General features: G+C 42.6%; 2 protein-coding genes across 2 annotated transcripts; one reads left to right on the top strand and one right to left on the bottom strand.

Annotated features, from left to right (window-relative positions):
- Positions 1-568: 568 nt before the first annotated feature.
- Positions 569-6,661, bottom strand: ifi35 (interferon-induced protein 35). Its single transcript, XM_062531733.1, has 10 exons — positions 6,340-6,661; positions 5,879-5,915; positions 5,713-5,778; positions 5,467-5,625; positions 4,889-5,005; positions 4,021-4,165; positions 3,465-3,574; positions 3,057-3,243; positions 2,655-2,764; positions 569-1,118 (listed from the first exon to the last, which is right to left on the bottom strand). The coding sequence occupies exons 2-10, from the start codon at positions 5,894-5,896 to the stop codon at positions 909-911; spliced, it is 1,122 nt and encodes a 373-aa protein (XP_062387717.1). The 5' UTR covers positions 5,897-5,915; positions 6,340-6,661; the 3' UTR covers positions 569-908.
- Positions 6,662-6,784: 123 nt separating this feature from the next.
- On the top strand, positions 6,785-19,392 carry grna (granulin a). The gene is made up of 17 exons (XM_062531729.1): positions 6,785-6,900; positions 7,679-7,825; positions 8,384-8,527; positions 9,010-9,138; positions 10,496-10,580; positions 12,978-13,084; positions 13,308-13,458; positions 13,894-13,938; positions 14,083-14,180; positions 14,354-14,587; positions 14,836-15,069; positions 15,623-15,856; positions 16,401-16,634; positions 16,870-17,118; positions 17,359-17,601; positions 18,268-18,531; positions 18,803-19,392. Exons 2-17 carry the CDS (start codon positions 7,679-7,681, stop codon positions 18,944-18,946), a joined length of 2,742 nt encoding a protein of 913 aa, XP_062387713.1. The 5' UTR covers positions 6,785-6,900; the 3' UTR covers positions 18,947-19,392.
- The last annotated feature ends 1,986 nt before the right edge of the window (positions 19,393-21,378 follow it).

Genomic DNA, 21,378 nt, shown 5'->3' with positions numbered 1-21,378 from the left:
ATGATACAAAGCTCAATCTTTTAAGATTGAACATTAGTATGGGGAGTCTGCGCCTTATTTCTACTGCACAAGAGGCGTGATCAATGGACGTCATTCAAATTACTCTATACACTTGGATAGTCAACCAATCAGACCGACGATCCGTTGCATCTTTTCAATTAAACTAGTTTGTGATTGGACCCAAAGGTTGTGGACAGGATTAGGGGAGATAGATGTGCAGGTTTCCGGCCTGAGCTGTCGGGCGAAATCCAAATTCGCCGGCAGGTCAGGCAGGATTCACCCGGCCTAGAATTATAGCCTACAGTATAGCCAACTGAGCTGTGCTTTGGCAAAAAGCGCCACCTACTGGCCAAGTAGGAGAGTTATGTCCTAACAAGGATCCCTCGTGAAAAAAAGAACTATGCTTGAGATTTAGACATGTCTTCTCAAAATCTCAGTTTAATCACATTTTTGCTGGTTGTGCATTGGACTAACTGTTAATAATTTGATAGTAAGGAATGATCTTTTGTCTTAAAATATGTTTGTACTACAGCACTTTGTGATATAAAAGCAGGGACACACACAGCAGTTCACTTAAGTTACCCGGTTTACTCATGTGCATTTCATTCAGGTTATTGTACAAGAGAAGCTTAACACAAAATATAAAGTATATAACCGAATCACCCCCACTGAGACCCATTCACTAATATTACAGAGTAAGCCATTACACGACATGAAAGACTTTACAATTTACACAATGACGGAGAAATAGCTGATGTCCAAGATACAACCCAGCATTATCATTATCAATTATGAGGTAATTGAGGATTCCTTCAACAAGAAGCTCTCATCTGACAATCCATCCCATAAGGAGTATAGCCCTTGATAAACATTGAGGAGAGTGCACCTTAGACTGAAGTGTGGACATTTCACTGGCTCTGGGCCTCAGTGGAAGAGTCCTCCTCAAACACAGCCAGTGTGTGCTGACCCACAGGATTGTAGATGACGTCGTCCACCTCTCCGCCACCGTTGCTGGTCTTCTGGAAGTGGATCTCCAGCAGGTCCTGCAGGCTGTCTTGTTCCATGATGGCCGGGATGCCCGAGAGCAGCACGCTGCGTTGGCACACGGTCTCACGAGTCTGAGGTGTGGAGACATGTGGTCAGAGGGAAACTCAGGACAGCCGTGTTTGTTACATGTGTTTCACTATGAATTACATTGTGGTAGATTGTGGTAGATGCTATTTGCTCCCATGGTGTCGATAGACAACGCAATGCTATTTACACCCAGGTAGCAGGGAAAAGCACCCGTGTGTCTTTAGCAAACAACTGTATTTACACCCAGATCCTAGAGTCTTCATCTGCTGCATTAAGGACGAAGATGAGGGGGTGATTTCATGAGGCCAGGAAGAGTCTCTGCCAATTAAGCCTACCTTACAGACGTTGACAAGATTTGGGAAAGATTCTGGAAAGATTGTAGTCTAATGCCCCTCATTCAAGATTTACTCAAAAGACTATCTTTCAAGAATCTTTCCCAAATCTTGTCACAGTCTGTCAGTGAAAGGTAGGCTTCAGTAGGCATCACAGCAACCGCCATGGACTCACACAAACTCTGATCCTGTGTTGTAGCATGCTGAGTTTCAGAAACATTGTAGGCTACATACACAAATCAATGTTATCATACCTATCTATTTTGATGTTTTTGCATTTATGGAGATGTTTTTCTTTGATGTTATTGTAGGTACATTATCAAATGTAGCTGAATCAAATAGAATTTCCACAATGGGGGGATAAAGGGAGGCCTAAATGGTTAAATCCTAGTAGTTATTCACACGTGGGTGTTGTGGGCATAGGCTACTGTGTTAAACTGCCTTCTACGCCATTCCGGAGTTGTAGTTTGCTTTGCTTCACAGCTGCTACTTACAAACATGCTTTTGCAGCTGGCTTTGCTTACACACACACATATATTGCACATACTGTATCTCCATTCTTTTTGTGATGTTAACTATGTTCTCTTGTGCCAAAGTGTCAAACAGAATTGTCCCTACTGAAGTTCGATAAAGGTATGTGGCTTTCTAATTACTCACAAAGGTAATGCTAAGAAATTTAGCAAAGGCTTCCATTTACGGCGAAAAAAAAACAGCTATCAACCAAGACTTTCAAATAATATACACCTTCTCTAACCACTGCACCACTATCTACTGTATTTGTTAATCAGGTGTGCAGTTTTCTGCATCAGGCACTGACTCAACTGTCCTTATCTTACCATTGATTTTGTTGTATAGCTAACAAACTAAAGATTGTATACATTCACTAAATGAATGTCATGAAAACATATGTTATTGCCAAAACTTTATTAAATTTAACCTTCTACTGAGAAGAAAATGAATGTCCACCATGTTTTTTTGTCTGCATTCCAATTAAGTACTGGCTGTCAATAGTCTCCTATCGCTCTTCATACTGTATCTGCACTACCGAGATGCAAATAGACACTGTTGCATTATTTGCCTTATTTGATTATTTTACACATAATTCCTACACATCATCCAACAACCACATGATTGTTTACTTAAACACCTCTGGATTCTGACATGTTGGAAACTTCCTGGAGTGACTTTACTTTAAAAAGTCAGATTAGAATAATCAACAAAAAAAGACACGCACTTAGCTAAACATACCTGGAGGTTTGCAATTTTTCCGTTGAGGAATGGTGTGACTTTAACCTTGTGCTTTTTTTCTCCAGAGATTTTCACCTCGTGGTCCTGCTTATCAGTCAGGCCTTTGGCAACTGTGAGAAGAGATTTCAAGAGTGGCTGAATGTTGTACAACAAAGAAAGTCCACTAGGGGGCACAATAAGAGAGAGGAAATTACTCAAAATAAAGAATTACGGAACAAGGAAGTTCACTTGATCCCGAGGGTTGCTGGATAACTTGATATCAGTCAGAATCAAATCACAGGTAGTTAAGCACGTCTCTCCCTAAGAGTCATTCTGTGTGTGTGTGTGTGTGTGTGTGTGTGTGTGTGTGTGTGTGTGTGTGTGTGTGTGTGTGTGTGTGTACATGGATTGAACTGTACATACTATTGTTGTCTGTGAAGGTGATGACCACATTCCCAGAGTCATGCAGCATGTCTGCCTCCTCCACCTCCCCACCCCCATTCTTCTTCTTAGAGAAATAGATCTCCAGTTTGTCCAGCAGACGTTCCACGGACTCCACTTTGGGGAGGTTGGACACCAGAACACGGCGAGGACATACCTGAGTATCCAGCTGAGAGACAGTCAACAAGAGCACTTATTTGCACTTCCACTTACATTTAAAATGAATATCATGCCATTCCAACACTTAAAAGGACATGATATCAATTTACACTAGCTCAAGTTTGAGTATAGATCAAACAAACTTCCCCAAACTGGTTTACACTTTAAAATGAAGATAAATCGTTATTGCAATAGCCCCATATCAGTATGACATCAAGGGATTTACAGCACCTCCACATAGCTGGGCACCAAGAGATGCACAGGTAAGGCCTGCACATTGAGAGTGATGTTTCCTTCCAGCTGAACCTCATGGTCCCTCATTTTTAGGATATGCTGAGCCACTAGAGTGGAACGATGGGGGAGAAGAGAAGACAAAAAAAGAGAAGACAGTACATTTATAAGCCATGAGAGCACTAGGTTTTAAGTCACATTTGGTAGACCCATAGCCTTCATACTGAAGTGAATCAGCAACAGGCAAACAAGGTTTTGCACAAGAAATTCTTAAGTGACTACTTAAGACACCTTGAGTTCATCATGCATTCTGGGATAAAGTTATTAGGAACCATTGAGATACCTGTATGCATTGCTTGAATGAACTTTAAAGGCTTCATTTACCCCTTCAAACGGCCTTCTTATAACTCCGAAAAAGGCCTTTTCAGTTCTGGTAACCTACAGTTGATTCAGCTGTTTACCTCTTACCTTTGCTTCATCTCAGGTCATTGACTGTACATTGATCTACTTAAACAATGCTTCAATAAAACAGGAGAAATGGGTTGTTGAAGGTTACCTGTCTCATCCTCAAAGGTGATCAGTGCAGTGCCACCTTCCATGGGGTACACAATTTTGGGCACTATGTCAAACCCTGAGGAATCCCCTGTACCAGATGTCTGGCCCTTGAAAACCACTTTTCTCTCAGGAACTGCAGTAGACACCTGGGGATTATTCCAGAGAGAGGGTTTTGTGAAATTCCTGAGTTTGTCCACCCTGACATTAGAGACACTCTGGGATTTCCGTACCACTGAGACATTTAACTCAAATCTTGGATCAGTTTTCACAGCAACTGACTCTGTGCACCTAGTTGGCCATAGTATACTGTAGTGTAGGTCCTTAGTTTGTGCTTATTTCTGCCTATGGTTATGCTATAAAAATATGTAAATAATTTCCAAGTCACTGTCCAAATATACGTATAGCCTGGGTGAACCCAGACGAACGTGTTAGAAAATGTTAACATTGTTGAGCTTTGTTGAATCTGAATGCTGTTATGTAAACATTGGTCAGTCAGTTGTTCGCTTTAAGGCACATACAAAATGATAAGCATCGAGGCAATAGCCATGAACCCTTTGTATCTGCTTGCCAAATTTAAGGCTCAACATATCTTTTTTCATATCATATCTGTAATATCGCCATGAAACATGCAACAACTATGACAACAATAACAACAATTACAACAACAGGGCCTTCAGGGAGAGGTCGCACACAGGCCCTCTTTCTTGAACTTTGTTATTGAAAGTAAAACAATCACCTCAGATTGCAATGACACACACACACACACACACACACACACACAGACACACCTTGACACAGACATCCACACACAGTCCGCCCCTTCCCCAATATAATAGACCACCAGACTTAGTGGCATGTGCCAAACTCACATCTGATTGCTGTTTCAGGCAGTAGTTGGTTTCCTCCATTTGCAGGATGTCCTGCTGCACGCTCTGAATTTCTGACTTGAGCCTGCGCTGCTCTTCCATCAGGTCAGTGATTTTCCTCTGCAGCACAGACAGATCAATTTGATATTAATAACATTAGACTCATTTTCACACAGCGTCTTTCAGAAGCTCCTACTGTGACAGCACAACTCGGATGTATAATTTCTGAGGGACAAATAAGCAGTGTCCAGGCACTTAAGCATGACTGACATATTATTAGATTGAATAACAAGTGAGGAAAAGCTGCAGCAGTTAAACAGTAGGTTTAACGGAGTTGAGAACCTTGAACCAGTCGACAGTAAAGTTTGATGTTATTTTGTTGTATGCCCAGTGCCAAATCAAATGCCCATCCTAATGCCTGAACAGGTTGTAAAATAATGTGCAACAATAACAGTTAATGCAGGAAGGGTATCGCGCCAATTACTCCAGGGCTTGCGGGTGCGTTAGTTCTAGGTACTGAAGATCAATGGAAGAAGAGAACTCGCACACCATGATAACATCATAAAACCCAGTAAGCTCACTTTGTCCATTTCCAAGACTTCTTCTTGCCTCTTCTCCTCTGCTTTCAGGGCTGCCCTCATGGTAGCAGCACGCTGGTCAAACTGTTTGGTGAAGTGCAAGTTGGTTTCACGGGCCTCAACAAGCATTTTCTGATCACTGATGATACTGTCATATGCCATCTGGGGAGAGGACAAAAAAATAAAGACTGCTGTGATTTCTGCAATCATACATTTAATCTACGAATAAACAATTATGAACTGGCTTACTTTGCATTTATTTGTTTCAAACTGGATTCTTTGCAATTCAGAAGCCTCTGAGATCAGTGAGTAATCCTGGGAAAAAAAAAAAAAAAACAGTCCGTCAGTCAGTCTGTCTGTCAAAAATGTCAAAAGTGTTTTCATGATAAGCACTGGAGTTTCCATTGCCTCTTACCTCATCAGAGGACATCATTGTAGTCCTATTTAGTGCCCTGTGAAAAGCAATGCCATGTTAGTTTATGTTTTACGTTTCTACATTTAACAAAAGACTGTCATCCCTGGTTTGATCTGGGTTTTAACCTAGGCTACGTTCGCCATCGGTGGATCTGCAGCATAGGCTATAGCCTTCTGCAATTTGTTTAGGCCCATCATGTGCCTATTTTGAAGTAGCCTAGGCCATTAAATGATTAAAGGTTAGACTACTGACAATGTTCTGTTGTTATCCTTACGTTAGGCTACTTTCACTTTGTCTATATAGGCTACTCGGTAACAATCGGCCAAGAAATCGTTTACAAACTGGTTAAGACTTCAACTCCCTTGTGAATCCAACTATTAGGCCTACAATTCTTATTGACGTCATGTAAAATGTAGCTGATATGTTCATTTTCAAAGATATCCAAAGTCTTTTGGACTTACGTGAATCAACGTAGCTCCGCACCTCTGTTGAAGCTCTTCACTGAACGAGATCTTCGTTTCAGTTTCATTTCTCTGCCAGTGTAGCCTATGGTTTCCTTTGCCACTCAGGCAGCGATGTTTTCAGGAGCTACAAAATGTGAAGCTTTTCTAACTGGTTTAAAACCGTTTCGTTATATCAATGGTGTTGTCGATATTATTATTATTATTATTATTATTATTTTTTTTTTTTTTAAACAAACAAAAAAATACGTGTATCCACACGACATGTTTTGGAGTCTAAATAAAATAGCCACTGTATAACTGAGCGTTTGCTGTAAACCTGAGCAATTTTAGTTGATCAAGGTTGAGGTTGAGGGGCTTTCCATGATATGCAAAATCCACGCTTATAAACATAGCATGACCAACCCACCTGCGGATTGACATTCGTCCGAGCCTATTGAAGAGGCTCAGGAAGCGCTCCTCGCTTCCATGATCAGTGGGCGTTTACTGACAAAAATGAAATTCAATTGAGGATTGCACACGTTAGGAGTGTTCCGTAGGCTGCTGTAGGCTACAGTGAAGGTAAGCTTGCACTTTTGAAATATGTTAGGTGGTATTAATGTATCCTCAATTCATTTAGAAGAAGCTAGACCTTAAAACAAAATAATTTGCACTAGAATTATTTAGAATTATTTTTTTAATTATAACTTGCACTACTTTTTTAATCAAGTCTATTTCAATTAATCGGCAGTCAACAGTTGTCAAACACAGAATGGAAATGTCTGACTTGAAGGCATAGACCTGCCCTACGATTAGTGATGTATACTAGCCTATGTAATTAGACCTCAAGGCTTTTTTTGCCCAAATTGACAGGCAGAATTAAGATACTTGAGTCTGACATATTTTACTTTGGGTGTAAAAGAAAATATTTCACGTCGCAGCTAAAATGAGATAAGAGAAATGTCCGGTTTATTCATAACAGGTCTGGTTAAAGAGGGAACTTTGGTAGGCAACAATCAGGCAAACTACTGGCAAACAGGGAAGTTGTAAAGTGAAAGTTGGCACAGTATCGTATTAAAGGTGGGGATTATCTGGTTAGTCAGAATTTTCACAATCACCAGTTTCTTAGCCTACATATATATCATTTAAATGTAATACAGCCCAATGATGCTTACATTTTAGGCGTCTCAAATAGCCATTGGGGAACATTTCCCCCTCAAAAAAGAGAACTACTCATGCCTAGACCAAACCAGTATTAAACAGAAGTGAGAGGAAGAAGGGAAAGCCATGGGTAAAATCTGCAAATCAAGGGGGATCTTGATTTACTTCCCTTTTTCTTGTTCCATCCCTTTGTTCCCAGATGTTCAAGGAGGCTGTGGTCTTTCTGGCCATACAGGCCCTGGTGGTCTCTAGTGACTCTGTGTGCCCTGACAGAGAGGTGTGCCAGGAGGAGCACACTTGCTGCCAAGGTCCCACTGGAGAGTACAGCTGTTGTCCTCATCACCAAGTGAGTTAGACTTTCCAAACAACGTTTATTAAAACTTAAAAAGATGAATGTATTTATTTGAACAGTTATTAAAATTCCACAGCTAATAACTGGTGCATATGATGCCATGGCAAGTTCTCAAGCGCTGTGTCTGAACTCAGGTGTGGGCCAGGGTGCTGCAGACATTGAACACATTTCATTGCAGCTTGAAAGTTTGAAGCTTTTGCACAAAGCTCAATCAGCAAGAAGTTTCTGTAGTTGTTCCTCTCGATATTCATCCCCTTATCAGCTAAATGTTCAAATAAGAATTTGAATACGCACCTTGCTGATAAGCGCACTGCTTAAGACACTGAACAGAGTGTGTGTGACATTGCAGTCACTCAGTTATAGATATGCCCTTTATTACTTTTACTTCTCATTTACACAGTTGGTGAACTAGGATGAACATGATAACCAAATGATTGTATTGTATTGTGTGTGTGTGTGTGTGTGTGTGTGTGTGTGTGTGTGTGTGTGTGTGTGTGTGTGTGTGTGTGTGTGTGTGTGTGTGTGTGTGTGTGTGTGTGTGTGTGTGTGCAGGCTGAGTGCTGTGATGATCACTTATTCTGCTGCCCTGAGCACACTACCTGCCTTATGGAGGGTGAGCACCCAAGATGTGTCAACGCTACCATCTCACTACCAAGGACAGAGAGGATTCCAAGTCGACAGTCCAGCCTCTTAAAAGTACAAAATAATCATAATGATGCATGGAATTGTTATAGAGCATGATGACGTGTGTGGGGGGGGGGTGTGAAATGTGTGTTCAACTCAAAGATTCATCTTTGCATACTGTACATTCATTTTGTCATCTGAGAATTAACAAGGTCTATCTGAATTGTTAGATTTATTTTAGTTTTATAGATGGTAGCACAGGCAAGTGACTGCCTGCTAACCATTTCTGCTTGTCACACCTCCGACGGTGCCATTGCGGGTAGCTGCAGGTATAACAGAATATTAATATTTGGGGCCAAAAATGTTTTACGATTTATGAACATGACAGAAGAAGAAGGCAAGAGAGATCAAATGCTTCCAATGCTGTCAAAGTAAAAAAAAAATGCTTGATGTGAAACTGCAACACAGGCAAAAACAAAACAAAACAAAACGATGGGAATTGAGTATCATAATGCTGCGTGCTTGATTGACAGCGGTTCTCTCATTCCTTTCAGTCTCTGCGGGTGATCTCGGCCTCTCCTGAGATCAAGGATGCTGTGGTGTGCCCAGACAAGAGCTTCTGTCCCGCAGAGTTCTCCTGTGTTAAGCTGCCCATCACCTTTGGATGCTGTCCCAGCACACAGGTACCCCCTCACCTGTGGCCACTGTCCAACCATAGAACGGTCTCTAGGCCCTAAGGACATTGGCCGGGTTTCCCAGATTTGTTAAGAAGCTCTTAAGTGCTAAGAACTTCTTAGGAGCGTTCTTAGAATGTTCTTAGAGCGCTCCTAAGAAGTTCTTAGCACTTCAGAGCTTCTTAACAAATCTGGGAAACTCAGCCATTGTTGACACATTTTATATGTGCAAGAATGATCATGGAGTCCATGGACTGGAGTACAGGCTGCATTCTTTTATTACAATATATATTACATTACATTCGGCTGACGCTTTTTAACCAAAGGCACTTACAACATGGTAAAAACATTAAGCTCTTAAGCTTCAATGAGTGTAATAAGTGCATCAATGAGTGCAATTGTCTGTAGTGCTATGAGATGTTCCCTGAAGAGCTGGGTTCTTGAATTATTGACTTGGAGGAAATATTGAAAAACATCTCATTGTGTAACTGTGTGCAGAGTAAACAAGTGAGAAGTGAACAAATATCTACAATAGTAGTTATTGTAACCATGTCACTGCTATTTATAAATGGGTTAAGCACAGACATAAATTCCTTGGAATAATTGCCTCGAAAACTTAACCTGACTTTCGCCAGATCCTGTAGTTCGCTGTCTGCATCACACAAGGATCTGGGACTTCTCGATAGAAGATGTATTTCTGAAGGCGGGTCCTTGTAAAACATCCTCGCATGTGATTCGATAAACCACTTGCCTGTTATCTTGAATGACGTGCTAGGCTTCTTCAAGCTCTTGCCAAACCCGGTCGGAAGAAGAGTAAAAACATCCTTGCCACCAATAAATGTCTTCAAAACTATTCTCTGTTAATCTTTTAAAGAATGAATACTCGATAGATTCGACAAAACGGTTGAAATAGCAGAATCAATGTCAGCACAAGACTCCTCGCTGCGTGCCGCCATTGTTATTTGAATCAAACACTCGCTTCGGCGCTCCTGATTGGTTGCTTATTTTTTGATCACTGGCCCAGGGGTTTGGAATGCCCTCGCGTCCAGACCCTTGTGTGGAGCTCAGCGAAACGCCTCTGGTGGAGCATGGCGGAACTACAAGGGTCTGGCGAAAACTGACCTGGGATGAGGAATAAGAGACAGACGCAGCGTGGGATTTAGAACCACTGTGACAGAAACACAGTGTACACTCCTACACACCTTGTAGAAACACAGTGCACACTCCCAAGCTGATGAGTGGCATTGTCATACGAAGAGCCATTGATCCTGGAAGGCATTCTCGATGTGAAAAGAACAGTGGTCATGCATGACCAGACAGATAGATGGACAGTCATTTGTTTGTTTGTTTGTTTGTCTGTCTGCAGGGCATTGTGTGTGCAGATGGAAAGCACTGTTGTCCTGAGGGTCTCGAGTGCAGTTCTGACGGGAAATCCTGTGTTCAACCACAAGGTCAGACTTGACGAGTTTTTGTCTTGTTTGACATTTTCAGCAGCTTCAGAGCTGCCAGTTTCAGACATGTGATCACGATAAGTGGGCTATGTGATTGTTTTAGCTGTGAGAAAAGGAAGTGATTGTCACATGATATGTTTTGACTGTTAACCAGTGAAAGAGAAGAGAGTCTATGTAGAGAGGATACCGCTTCTTAATGTCAGGTAAATTGTTGAAAGTGTTATAGATATGACCATGTCAACCTCAAATATTTTGTTTATTTCACCCAAAAGAAAGCAGACTTGATTTACCAGTTTCAGCTACATGTGCAAACAAGCACAATAACAAGGAAGTTGTTGTTTTAATATACCTGGGAAGGGCCCTTATCTGGAATGTTTCCATGTTTGATCACAAAGGCTGGTGTTGGCAGTAACCAGGGTGGGAATTATACCAAGGCCATGAGGCCATGGCCGCCGTTGCCCTACACTTTGGCCTTGATGCCCCCTGAAAAAAAAACCCATCTTAAGGCCACAGTGGCCTTTATGCCCCTGACTTAGGTGTCAAATACGGAATCGTCCCGTGCAGAATGTGCAGAAACCTGTCTGAAAGCGGCTTATGATGCTTCCATGAGGGAAACATCCCAAAACAATGGCACTCATATTTGCTGTTGTTTTCAGAAGTATCTCATGCAAACATGCAAAAGAATGAACTATTGTAATTATATGGCCTATCTTACATTAGTAAAGCACACCCCTGATGTGCATAGTTTTCACAAACTTTTTGTAAATAATTTTGGCACAAACATTGACTGCTTTGAAGTGAAAGTGCATGTCTAACAATATAGCATAATACTAATTGTGATATGATGATTTGATGGGGGGTGGGGTGAGGTATGTGTAGATGGGCCCTATGACCCCAAAGTCTGCCATGATTGGGCCTCAACTTAAAGAAGTTTGAGGCTGTGTTAGTGTTTCTCAAAGCATACAGCGGCTAGCGGGTCTATGTATTTGTGTCGAGATAACCCTGAAATGTAAAACCATCGAATTTTACTCAGTGGCCTTTGTGCCCTATCATGTGGCCTTGGTGCCCCTAAAAAAAAAAAGAAGGTGAAGGCCAAATGGCCTTGCCCCTAAAATGACGAAATTCCCACCCTGGCAGTAACCGTAAAAATCTAAACTTTGCTAACAACACTTGGGGAAAAGCAGAGTGGCAGGGTGTCCATTAGCGGAACCAACTCTATAGAGGAAGCCTATCACCCAGTGACACCCACTGAATTAACTAAAATAAAAAAAGACAATAGAGGAAGTGAAAAAGATAGTGTTTGGAGAACCTGTTAGTCAGACCACTTCATTTTCTACCATTGTGCAACGTACATCTTGCCCAAAAAATACAGCAATTAAAGCTATTACAGCACCATCAACATTTATTGGCACCCCTGGTAAAGATGAGTAAATAGAGGTATAAAAAATAATATTGAGTCATTATTGTTTCATATTAAAACAATGAAAAATCTATAGTCTTAAAGGGAAGCACAATAGCACATCCATAAAAAAAGTCTACTCTTCTTTACCTGGGGTACAAATAAATATATCCTTGTGTTATATGCACAGGTTTTACATGCACAGCCCTCAGATTATCTACCTTGATCAAGAGCTGGAAATGTGCCCCACATAGTTCTGGCTAACTTGTCTCACATTCACGCTCAAGACCAGTTGAAAAGTTCAAGGACAGTTCAAAGTGGCATGTCTATAGCAGCATAAACCACAGATGAATAAGGACAGCTTGTTTAACATTACTTTCAGGACAAGCTTAGTTAGGCCTAGTCAAAGATTGTCCAGTTACTAAGATTAATCATGAAGGGATTTTCCAATGGAATGAAATGGCACTACTTCCTGCCTTTTAAAGGGGCGTGATCAGTGACGGATAGACGTGTTGGTTGATGAAAGAAGCAGTGCGCCGTTGAGAACAGGCAGCCTGCGCTTAGCTGAGACAGAGACAGATCACAAACAAAGTTATTTTCCTATTTATTTATTTTGCTGGAAAATACAATTTCAATGTGGGAATGTTAGAAAGATGTGCGGCTTGTAGAATATGGGATTGTAACTTACAGTACATCGCTGAATATAGGGCTATGGGATTGGTCATAATCCAAGATAATGTTTATTTTTCCCATGGGAATACATACTGGACCTCCCGATCGACTCCTAAAGGGGAGTGTCATTTGCGAACCCCACGTCACAATGATGCCAGAATTTACCCTCTGATGAATCGTCTCGCTTTATAAACAGTCTCTGGCCTAACTGTGCAGTACATTTGGTTTGGTACTGTATGCTGTCCCTGCAAAGTCACCTCTGTCCCTGGAGCTGTTGATTTTCGGGTTGAACAGTTCCTGACATAGCTGTGTGTTTGTGTCCACAGAGCCTATGGTGGCTGTGATATGCGGTGATAGCAAGTCTGAGTGCCCACAGGGGACTTCCTGTTGCCAGGCCTGGGATGGACTCTGGGGGTGTTGCCCCTTCCCACGGGTATGTACTGTGCTGTAATTTGATTTAATTTAATGTAAGATTTGGGTACATAACAATGTCATATGGAGAGGAAAGATAATGTCCAAGAAGTTAGAGAACTGAGAAGAATGTTCTGTTTGAAATGTTGTTTGAAAGAGCAGCATGAAAGAGAGAGATTCCTATATGCAGAAATGCTAGGTGCTGTATTAGCAGTTAGGTTTGACACTCTTCTCTTACCCTTCAGGCAGTTTGCTGTGATGATGATGAACACTGTTGTCCCAAGGACAGCACCTGTGATGTCAAGAACTCTAAATGCATATCCTCCACCGATCAGCACATGCCAATGTGGGTCAAATTTCCTGCCCGCTTGAGAGCGGACTGGGAAGACCATGCCGGTACACTCGCTCCCCACCACACTACTCTTAAAGAGACACTTCACCGATTAGCATTAAGCTTTGTATCTTTAGAAAACCAGTCATGTTTTTGAATGGTTGTGCATCATTCCCTCAGTTTGTCTTGAGAAGGAAGAAATACGGATTTCAATGAAACCCATGAATAGGACTTCCTGCTTTCAATGATGTAAAATGATGATTTTTACATCATTGAAAGCAGGAAGTCCAACATTGAAATCCGTATTTCTCCCATCTCAAGGCAAACCGAGGGAATGATGCACAACCATTCAAAAACATAACTGGCTTTCTAAAGATACAAAGCTTAATGCTAATCGGTGAAGTGTCCCTTTAATGATGATATCATCTCGGTCATTCACATCTGATGTGCTAACTGGGTCTGTCTTATCTGTTTTTATTGACCACCCACGACCCAAACAGTCACTCCAGCGCCTGAGACATCAAGCCAGCCAGAGGCTGCAATGGGTACGAATTTCACTGCACATGCACTCAAACACAGGTGCTGTTGAAGAAGATGGCTAAGCCATTTCAGTGGAACGTGACTGACTGATATAAGTGATCCTTATGCTGCTGTACGCATCTAAGACACTCTCTTTATCTTCCCTACAGCTAGAAAGGTTCCCTGTGATGACAAAGTGGCATGTGAAGATGGCAACACTTGTTGTAAGACTACAGCAGGTGACTGGGCCTGCTGTCCTTTGCCAAAGGTAGTAGACATTAACCATTTTTTTTCTTTGTATGTTTGAGGAATTTCTTTGCCATTCCTACAACATGCTGTTCTGGTGGTCTATTTGTCTTCTTTTGTGAAACCAATGTCTAGTTATGCATATCTTATATGTTATTGTATCTTATACAATATTATATGTGATATATGTTCTAGGCTGTCTGCTGTGATGACCACCTTTCCTGTTGTCCAGAGGGGACGACCTGTGACGTCGCGACAGGAAGCTGCCTGAGTCCCACTGGGCCTGTGCCAATGCGGAAGAAGCTGGCAGCCTTGGCTCTGCCCCCTAAAGAAAATGATGTTAAATGTGACTCCACTGCTAGCTGTCCGGATGGGAGCACCTGCTGCAAGGATGCACAGGGACAGTGGGGCTGTTGCCCCCTGCCTGAGGTAATGATCTCAAATAAAACACCACCCCTGACATCAAGTCCATCTTCCCACGCAACTTGTCTTGGAATGCTTCACAAGAGTCCACCATTTGAATGCCTATTTGCCCTTTATCCAATTCCTGCACATACTGTAGACAGGGCTTTGAGTTTTGCATCCAACTAAGAAGGTCTCTCCTTTGTCTTTCTTTGTGAAACCAATGTCTGCCAGTATGTTATGTCTGATATGGTCTTATGCAACATATTTTCTAGGCTGTCTGCTGCGATGATCACGAATCCTGCTGTCCGAAGGGGACGACCTGTGACGTCGCGACAGGAAGCTGCCTGAGTCCCACTGGGCCTGTGCCAATGCTGAAGAAGCTGGCAGCCTTGGCGCTGCCCCCTAAAGAAAATGATGTTAAATGTGACTCCACTGCTAGCTGTCCGGATGGGAGCACCTGCTGCAAGGATGCACAGGGACAGTGGGGCTGTTGCCCCCTGCCTGAGGTAATGATCTCAAATCAAACACCACCCCTGACATCAAGTCCATCTTCCCACACAACTTGTCTTGGAATGCTTCACAAGAGTACACCCTCGTCTCGATAGAGATGGGGTCTGGGAACCAGGCATTCATTTTATCGTATTTCAAGCATGGTTTTAAGAATGCCCAGAGCCGTTTATTGGGTGCTATGAATATCTATCAAATGCGTCTGTAACCAATTGTATCAATTATACCAGATGACTTAATGTAGAGTGTTTTAATACTTCAGAATAACATTTGGTAAATTTACCCTACATTTTTCAGTAATGATTTGAACAAAAGCTGCTTTGGTTCTTAACCAAAATACAAGCTTCAGTGTGTCGTTCAGACGCCGTCATCGTCTTGCTATAGCAGCACGAATGAAATTGCGCACAAGGTAGCATGGGAATACCCAGGCTACTTATGCACATATACGGGGGTTTGAGTTTTGCATCCAACTCAGAAGGTCTCTCCTTTGTCTTTCTTTGTGAAACCAATGTCTGACTGTATTTTGGGTCTGATGTTCTTATTATCTTCCAGGCTGTCTGCTGCGATGATCACGAATCCTGCTGTCCGAAGGGGACGACCTGTGACGTCGCGACAGGAAGCTGCCTGAGTCCCACTGGGCCTGTGCCAATGCGGAAGAAGCTGGCAGCCTTGGCTCTGCCCCCTAAAGAAAATGATGTTAAATGTGACTCCACTGCTAGCTGTCCGGATGGGAGCACCTGCTGCAAGGATGCACAGGGACAGTGGGGCTGTTGCCCCCTGCCTGAGGTAATGATCTCAAATCAAACACCACGCCTGACATCAAGTCCATCTTCCCACGTTACTTGTCTTTGAATGCTTCACATGAGTACACCGGTCTGGGAACCAGGCATTCATTTTCTCGTATTTGAAGCATGGTTTTACAAATGCCCAGAGCCGTTTATTGGGTGCTACGAATATCTATCAAATGCGTCTGTAGCCAATTGTATCAATTATACCAGATGACTTTATGTAGAGTGTGTTAATACTTCAAAATAACATTTGATATTAGCCCTACATTTTTCAGTAATGATAGGTGTGCAGATTTGAACAAAAGCTGCTTTGGTTCTTAACCAAAATACAAGCTTCAGTGTGTCGTTTAGACGCCGTCATCGTCTTGCTATAGCAGCACGAATGAAATTGCGCACGAGGCAGCATGGGAATACCCAGGCTACTCATGCACATATACAGGGGTTTGAGTTTTGCATCCAACTCAGAAGGTCTCTCCTTTGTCTTTCTTTGTGAAACCAATGTCTGACAGTATTTTCTGTCTGATGTTCTTATTATCTTCCAGGCTGTCTGTTGTGATGATCACGAATCCTGCTGTCCGAAGGGGACGACCTGTGACGTCGCGACAGGAAGCTGCCTGAGTCCCACTGGGCCTGTGCCAATGCGGAAGAAGCTGGCAGCCTTGGCTCTGCCCCCTAAAGTAAATGATGTTAAATGTGACTCCACTGCTAGCTGTCCGGATGGGAACACCTGCTGTAAGGATGCACAGGGACAGTGGGGCTGTTGTCCCCTGCCTGAGGTAATGATCTCAAATCAAACACCACCCCTGACATCAAGTCCATCTTCCCACGCAACTTGTCTTGTAATGCTTCACTAGAGTCCACCCTTTTAATGCCTATTTGCCCTTTATCCAACTCTTGCACATATAAAGGAGTTTGAGTTTTGCATCCAACTCAGAAGGTCTCTCCTTTGTCTTTCTTTGTGAAACCAATGTCTGACAGTATTTTGTGTCTGATGTTCTTATTATGTTCCAGGCTGTCTGCTGCGATGATCACGAATCCTGCTGTCCGAAGGGGACGACCTGTGACGTCGCGACAGGAAGCTGCCTGAGTCCCACTGGGCCTGTGCCAATGCTGAAGAAGCTGGCAGCTACTGCTGTGCACTCTGAGGTGGAGGAGGTGCCTTTAAAAGTGCAGTGTGACTCCACGACCTGCTGTGCCGACCACACCACCTGCTGCTTCATGAAAAAGGAGAACCAATGGGGCTGCTGTCCGTTCCCTAATGTGAGCCTGGGTAACACACACACACACACACACACACACACACACACACACACACACACACACACACACACACACACACACACACACACACACACACACACACACACACAGACAGAGGATACAATTAACAAATCTAGCAAAAGATGACTCAAACTCAAAATGGCCCAAATGGCCCGACTAGATCAAATATCTTAGATCTTTTTTTTTTCCTTTCTTTCTTCTCCTCTCTCTTCTCCTCAGGCCTTATGCTGTGAGGACGGGGAGCATTGCTGCCCATCGGACTACGAGTGTAACACGGACACGACCACGTGCACCAGGGGAGACACCATCATCCCCTGGTACAACAAGCTGCCCGCACAGAGCACTGCTATGCCCAATGAAGCCATCACCACGGTGACCTGTGACTCTGACAACAGCTGCCCCTCTGGCTCCAGCTGCTGCCAGCTCTCCAATGGGAAATGGGGATGCTGCCCACTGATTGAGGTAAGGGTATGTGTGTGTGTGTATGTGTGTGTGTGTGTGTGTGTGTGTGTGTGTGTGTGTGTGTGTGTGTGTGTGTGTGTGTGTGTGTGTGTGTGTGTGTGTGTGTGTGTGTGTGTGTGTGTGTGTGTGTGTGTGTGTGTGTGTGTGTGTGTGTGTGTGTGTGTGTGTGCGGTCATCACTGCAGCTCGATGAGATAACACTCCAGTAGATGGAGTATAAAATGCAAAGCTAGAGCTTGGGAGCAGACAGGTGACGTGTCAATTATACATTCTCATGTTACTGTGCTCATGTACTCTTCAGTTTGTAACATATGGTAATGAACCTTATGGGCTGAAATTCTATTTGCAAAGGATATAATTGTACTAAACGTAGACTAAAAGTATATTTTATAGCATTACTTGACTATTATTGTTATACTACTGGACTATTTGATAAGATAGCAAAATGAATGGCCATAGTGTAAGAGCAGTAGTTTATTGTAGGCTACTTTTCTTATCAGAATGAGTTTAGTGAAAGTGAATTGCTTGGCTTGGTGAATCAGCTGACCCACAAAAGTTCATGACGTGTTGGAGAGCGGTGCTCTGTCCTTTATCCTTTATAGGACAATAAATACTCTATCTATCTATCTATCTGTAATATTCACCCCCACCCCCCGCACTCCTCCAGGCTGTGTGCTGCTCAGACCAGGCCCACTGCTGCCCACGAGGCTACAGCTGCAACCTGGAGGCTGGCTCCTGCGAGAAGTCCATCCTGTTTCAGGCTCAGATGCTGCCCCTGATCAGGCTCGTGGAACGGGAACCAGAGACGCCTGCTGATGACACCTGGCAGAAGGACGACCTGGAGATCCAGTGTGATGACCAGGTCTCTTGCCAAGAGCAGGAGACGTGCTGCATGTCCGAAGACGGCTGGGGCTGCTGCCCGGCTCCAAAGGTGTGTGACTGCTTTGCCCTAATTATCACTTTATCGTAAAAGGACAACTTGGAGCTTTATATTCTTTAATAGTCATATTTCTCTATGAAACTATGTGTAAAATGAATATTACAATAATTTAACAGATTTACCGTGGTGGCATAACTCACATATGTCTTAACTAATGTATCAATGTATCATTTTGATCTCTATTAGAAAAGACTCAGTATCTTAGTGTCTCTCTCCCCTCTCTCTCTTTCTCTATCTCTCTCTATCTCTCTTGTCCTCACAGGCCACCTGCTGTGCTGACAAGAAGCATTGTTGTCCAGCAGGCTTATCCTGTGGCGAGGGAGGTACTTGCATTCAGGCCACCAGGTTCCACAAAGATAACTGGCAGGTGTTCTTCTCGAAGAAGAAAAGAGCACTTGTCTATTGAAAATTTTGAGATGGCTCCATACATTACACACACATACAGTTAATTTATACCTTATATCCATTATGATTTGGCCAGAGGGGAGTACATGTTTGGATGAACCCCGAGGTCAGAGTAATTTCTCATGTCCGGAGGATATCCATAATCTTGCACTTAATCAAAATATATGAAGTCAGATTTGACTCATCATTTATTTTACACTGAAAGCTTGGTACCGTTACATCTCCCATGGGGTAACTTATTGCAGCAATCACTTCAGTGGTTGTGGACAGGTGTTGTTAACAAGCTCATTGTAGACAGTTCTTGTCAGTTCTTGAGTCACTCCAAGATGTGATAATTAACATGCACTGCTTATCACTTAAATAAATCAATTTTAAGATGTACAATTTCTTTTAAAAGACATTGCTCATGAATGTCTGAAGGATCTCAAATAAAGCCATTTTAAAACATTTGTGGTTGTGAATGCTGTCTGAAAATTGTGAACTGTCTTAAGGACTCAAATCATGGTTTGGTTTGTAATTCAAAAACTTTCCAGCAATGTTTTAAGATCTGAAGCCACAACACAACGGGGAAAAGGTGCTGCTCCTCTCAACTGTCCTCCTACACATTCTATTCTCTAAACCAGCTGATTCAAGAATACAAGGAGGTTTATTTGTCACATACATATCAAAGCATATTTTGGGGGGCTTTTATGCCTTTAATTCGACAGGACAGTAGAGAGAGACAGCAACCGGGCGGGAGAGAGAGCTGGGGCGGGACCCGGAAAGGACCACGGGGCGGGAACCGAACACGGGTCGCCGGCATGCGGTGCAGGTGGCCCAGCCAGTCGCACCACGGCTGAGGCCGTCACATGCATATCAGACAAAGTTAAATGGACTGCAGCCTAACCTAAATGTATGAAAATCGTCTTCATAACCAAAGAAAGCTATAGCCTCAAATTACTCCGAACCCCCCTAACATGAGAACCAACATTTCATGTCTAAGCCCAGTGGCTCACAATCCATCCATATGCAGTAAAAGAGAAGAATTAAGAGAATCAATTGTTTGGACATTTGTACAATGTACATATATACGTATATATACACACATATATATTTTTTTAGGGATTGCCTATCAGTGTTTCCCAACCTTTTTTCCTTGAAGGCCCCCTTGCCTGCATCTAAGACAAGCTAGGGCCCCCAACCCGAACCCTTACCTGCATACACACACAAGACATTGTTTTATTCAACAATCGGGGTCTGGGGATGAATTACCAATGCGTAGCCTAGCCCGACCTGAAGGTTGCTTATGCAAGTTCAGAGGTCATAGGTAATAAATAGCTACATGAGTTTAAATGTGGCACAACAATATATTTTTATTTGGATTATACTGAGTTTTGATTATGCAATTGGGTGTCTTATTGAGATTTTATACATTTAATGTGCGTAAATATAATTTTAGTAACCTCACAACCGCTACTGTGCGGCCCCCCTGCAATCTCTGGTGGCCCTATTGGGGTCCCTGGACCCCTGGTTGGGAACCAGTGGCCTGAGAAAGAGTAAGGAGAGAGACACTTTGGGTTAGAATTAGGAAAGAATTCTGCTGTGCGTGCACTGACTTCACAATTCTCACTCCAGACAAACACGATGGCAACCCTGTGGATTAGTGATCAGGCTGCACAGTGCACAACGTGCTTGCAGGTGGATTCATTTTGTAGCCATGAAGTAGATCTGGAAAAACTATACTATAATATTTTCTGCCAGACTTGTAGGGGGCTATTAATTCTGTAGCCTATGGACTCCTATGCATGACGTAGGCCTACTGTCTGAATAACTGTATTTTAGTACATTTCATTTGAGTTTATTTACATTTTATATGAGTATTCACCTTGAAATTGGAGGTATTTTCTCTCTTTAACATGATTTTGCAACATAGGGCTTGAAATTGACCAAGGGATATCACTGGCAGGCACCCTCCTAAATTCTAAAGCTACCCTACACGATTCAGAAAAAAAGAGGTCTGATTTGAGGTCTGAGGTGGGCACACATACATCAAGCACTTCTTTGTTTCATACTACAAACTGGCTCACAAAATGTAACTAAATGAAATACAAAATTAAACGATGTAAGCAATGATTGAACTGACAAGAAACAGACCTCGCAACTAGGGTTGCCAACTATGAGAACAAAAATACCGGGAGTGGGGGGGATTTATCCCGACACAAATACACAGACCCGCTAGCCGCTGTACGCTTTGAGTAATAGCCTCAAACTTATTTAACTTGAAGCCCGGTTATGGCAGAGTTTGGGGTCTTAGGGCCCACCTACACGTACCTTCACCCCACATCAAATCATCATTATGATTATCATTATTATTATTATTATGCTGTATTGTTAGACAATGCACTTTCACTTCAAAGCAGTCAATATTTAAAGTGCTAAAAGTGCTTAAAGTGC

The sequence above is a fragment of the Sardina pilchardus genome, chromosome 3 (genome assembly GCF_963854185.1).
Source record: "Sardina pilchardus chromosome 3, fSarPil1.1, whole genome shotgun sequence".
Classification (NCBI taxonomy): Eukaryota; Metazoa; Chordata; class Actinopteri; order Clupeiformes; family Clupeidae; genus Sardina; species Sardina pilchardus.
This window is presented reverse-complemented; position numbering and strand designations above follow the sequence as displayed.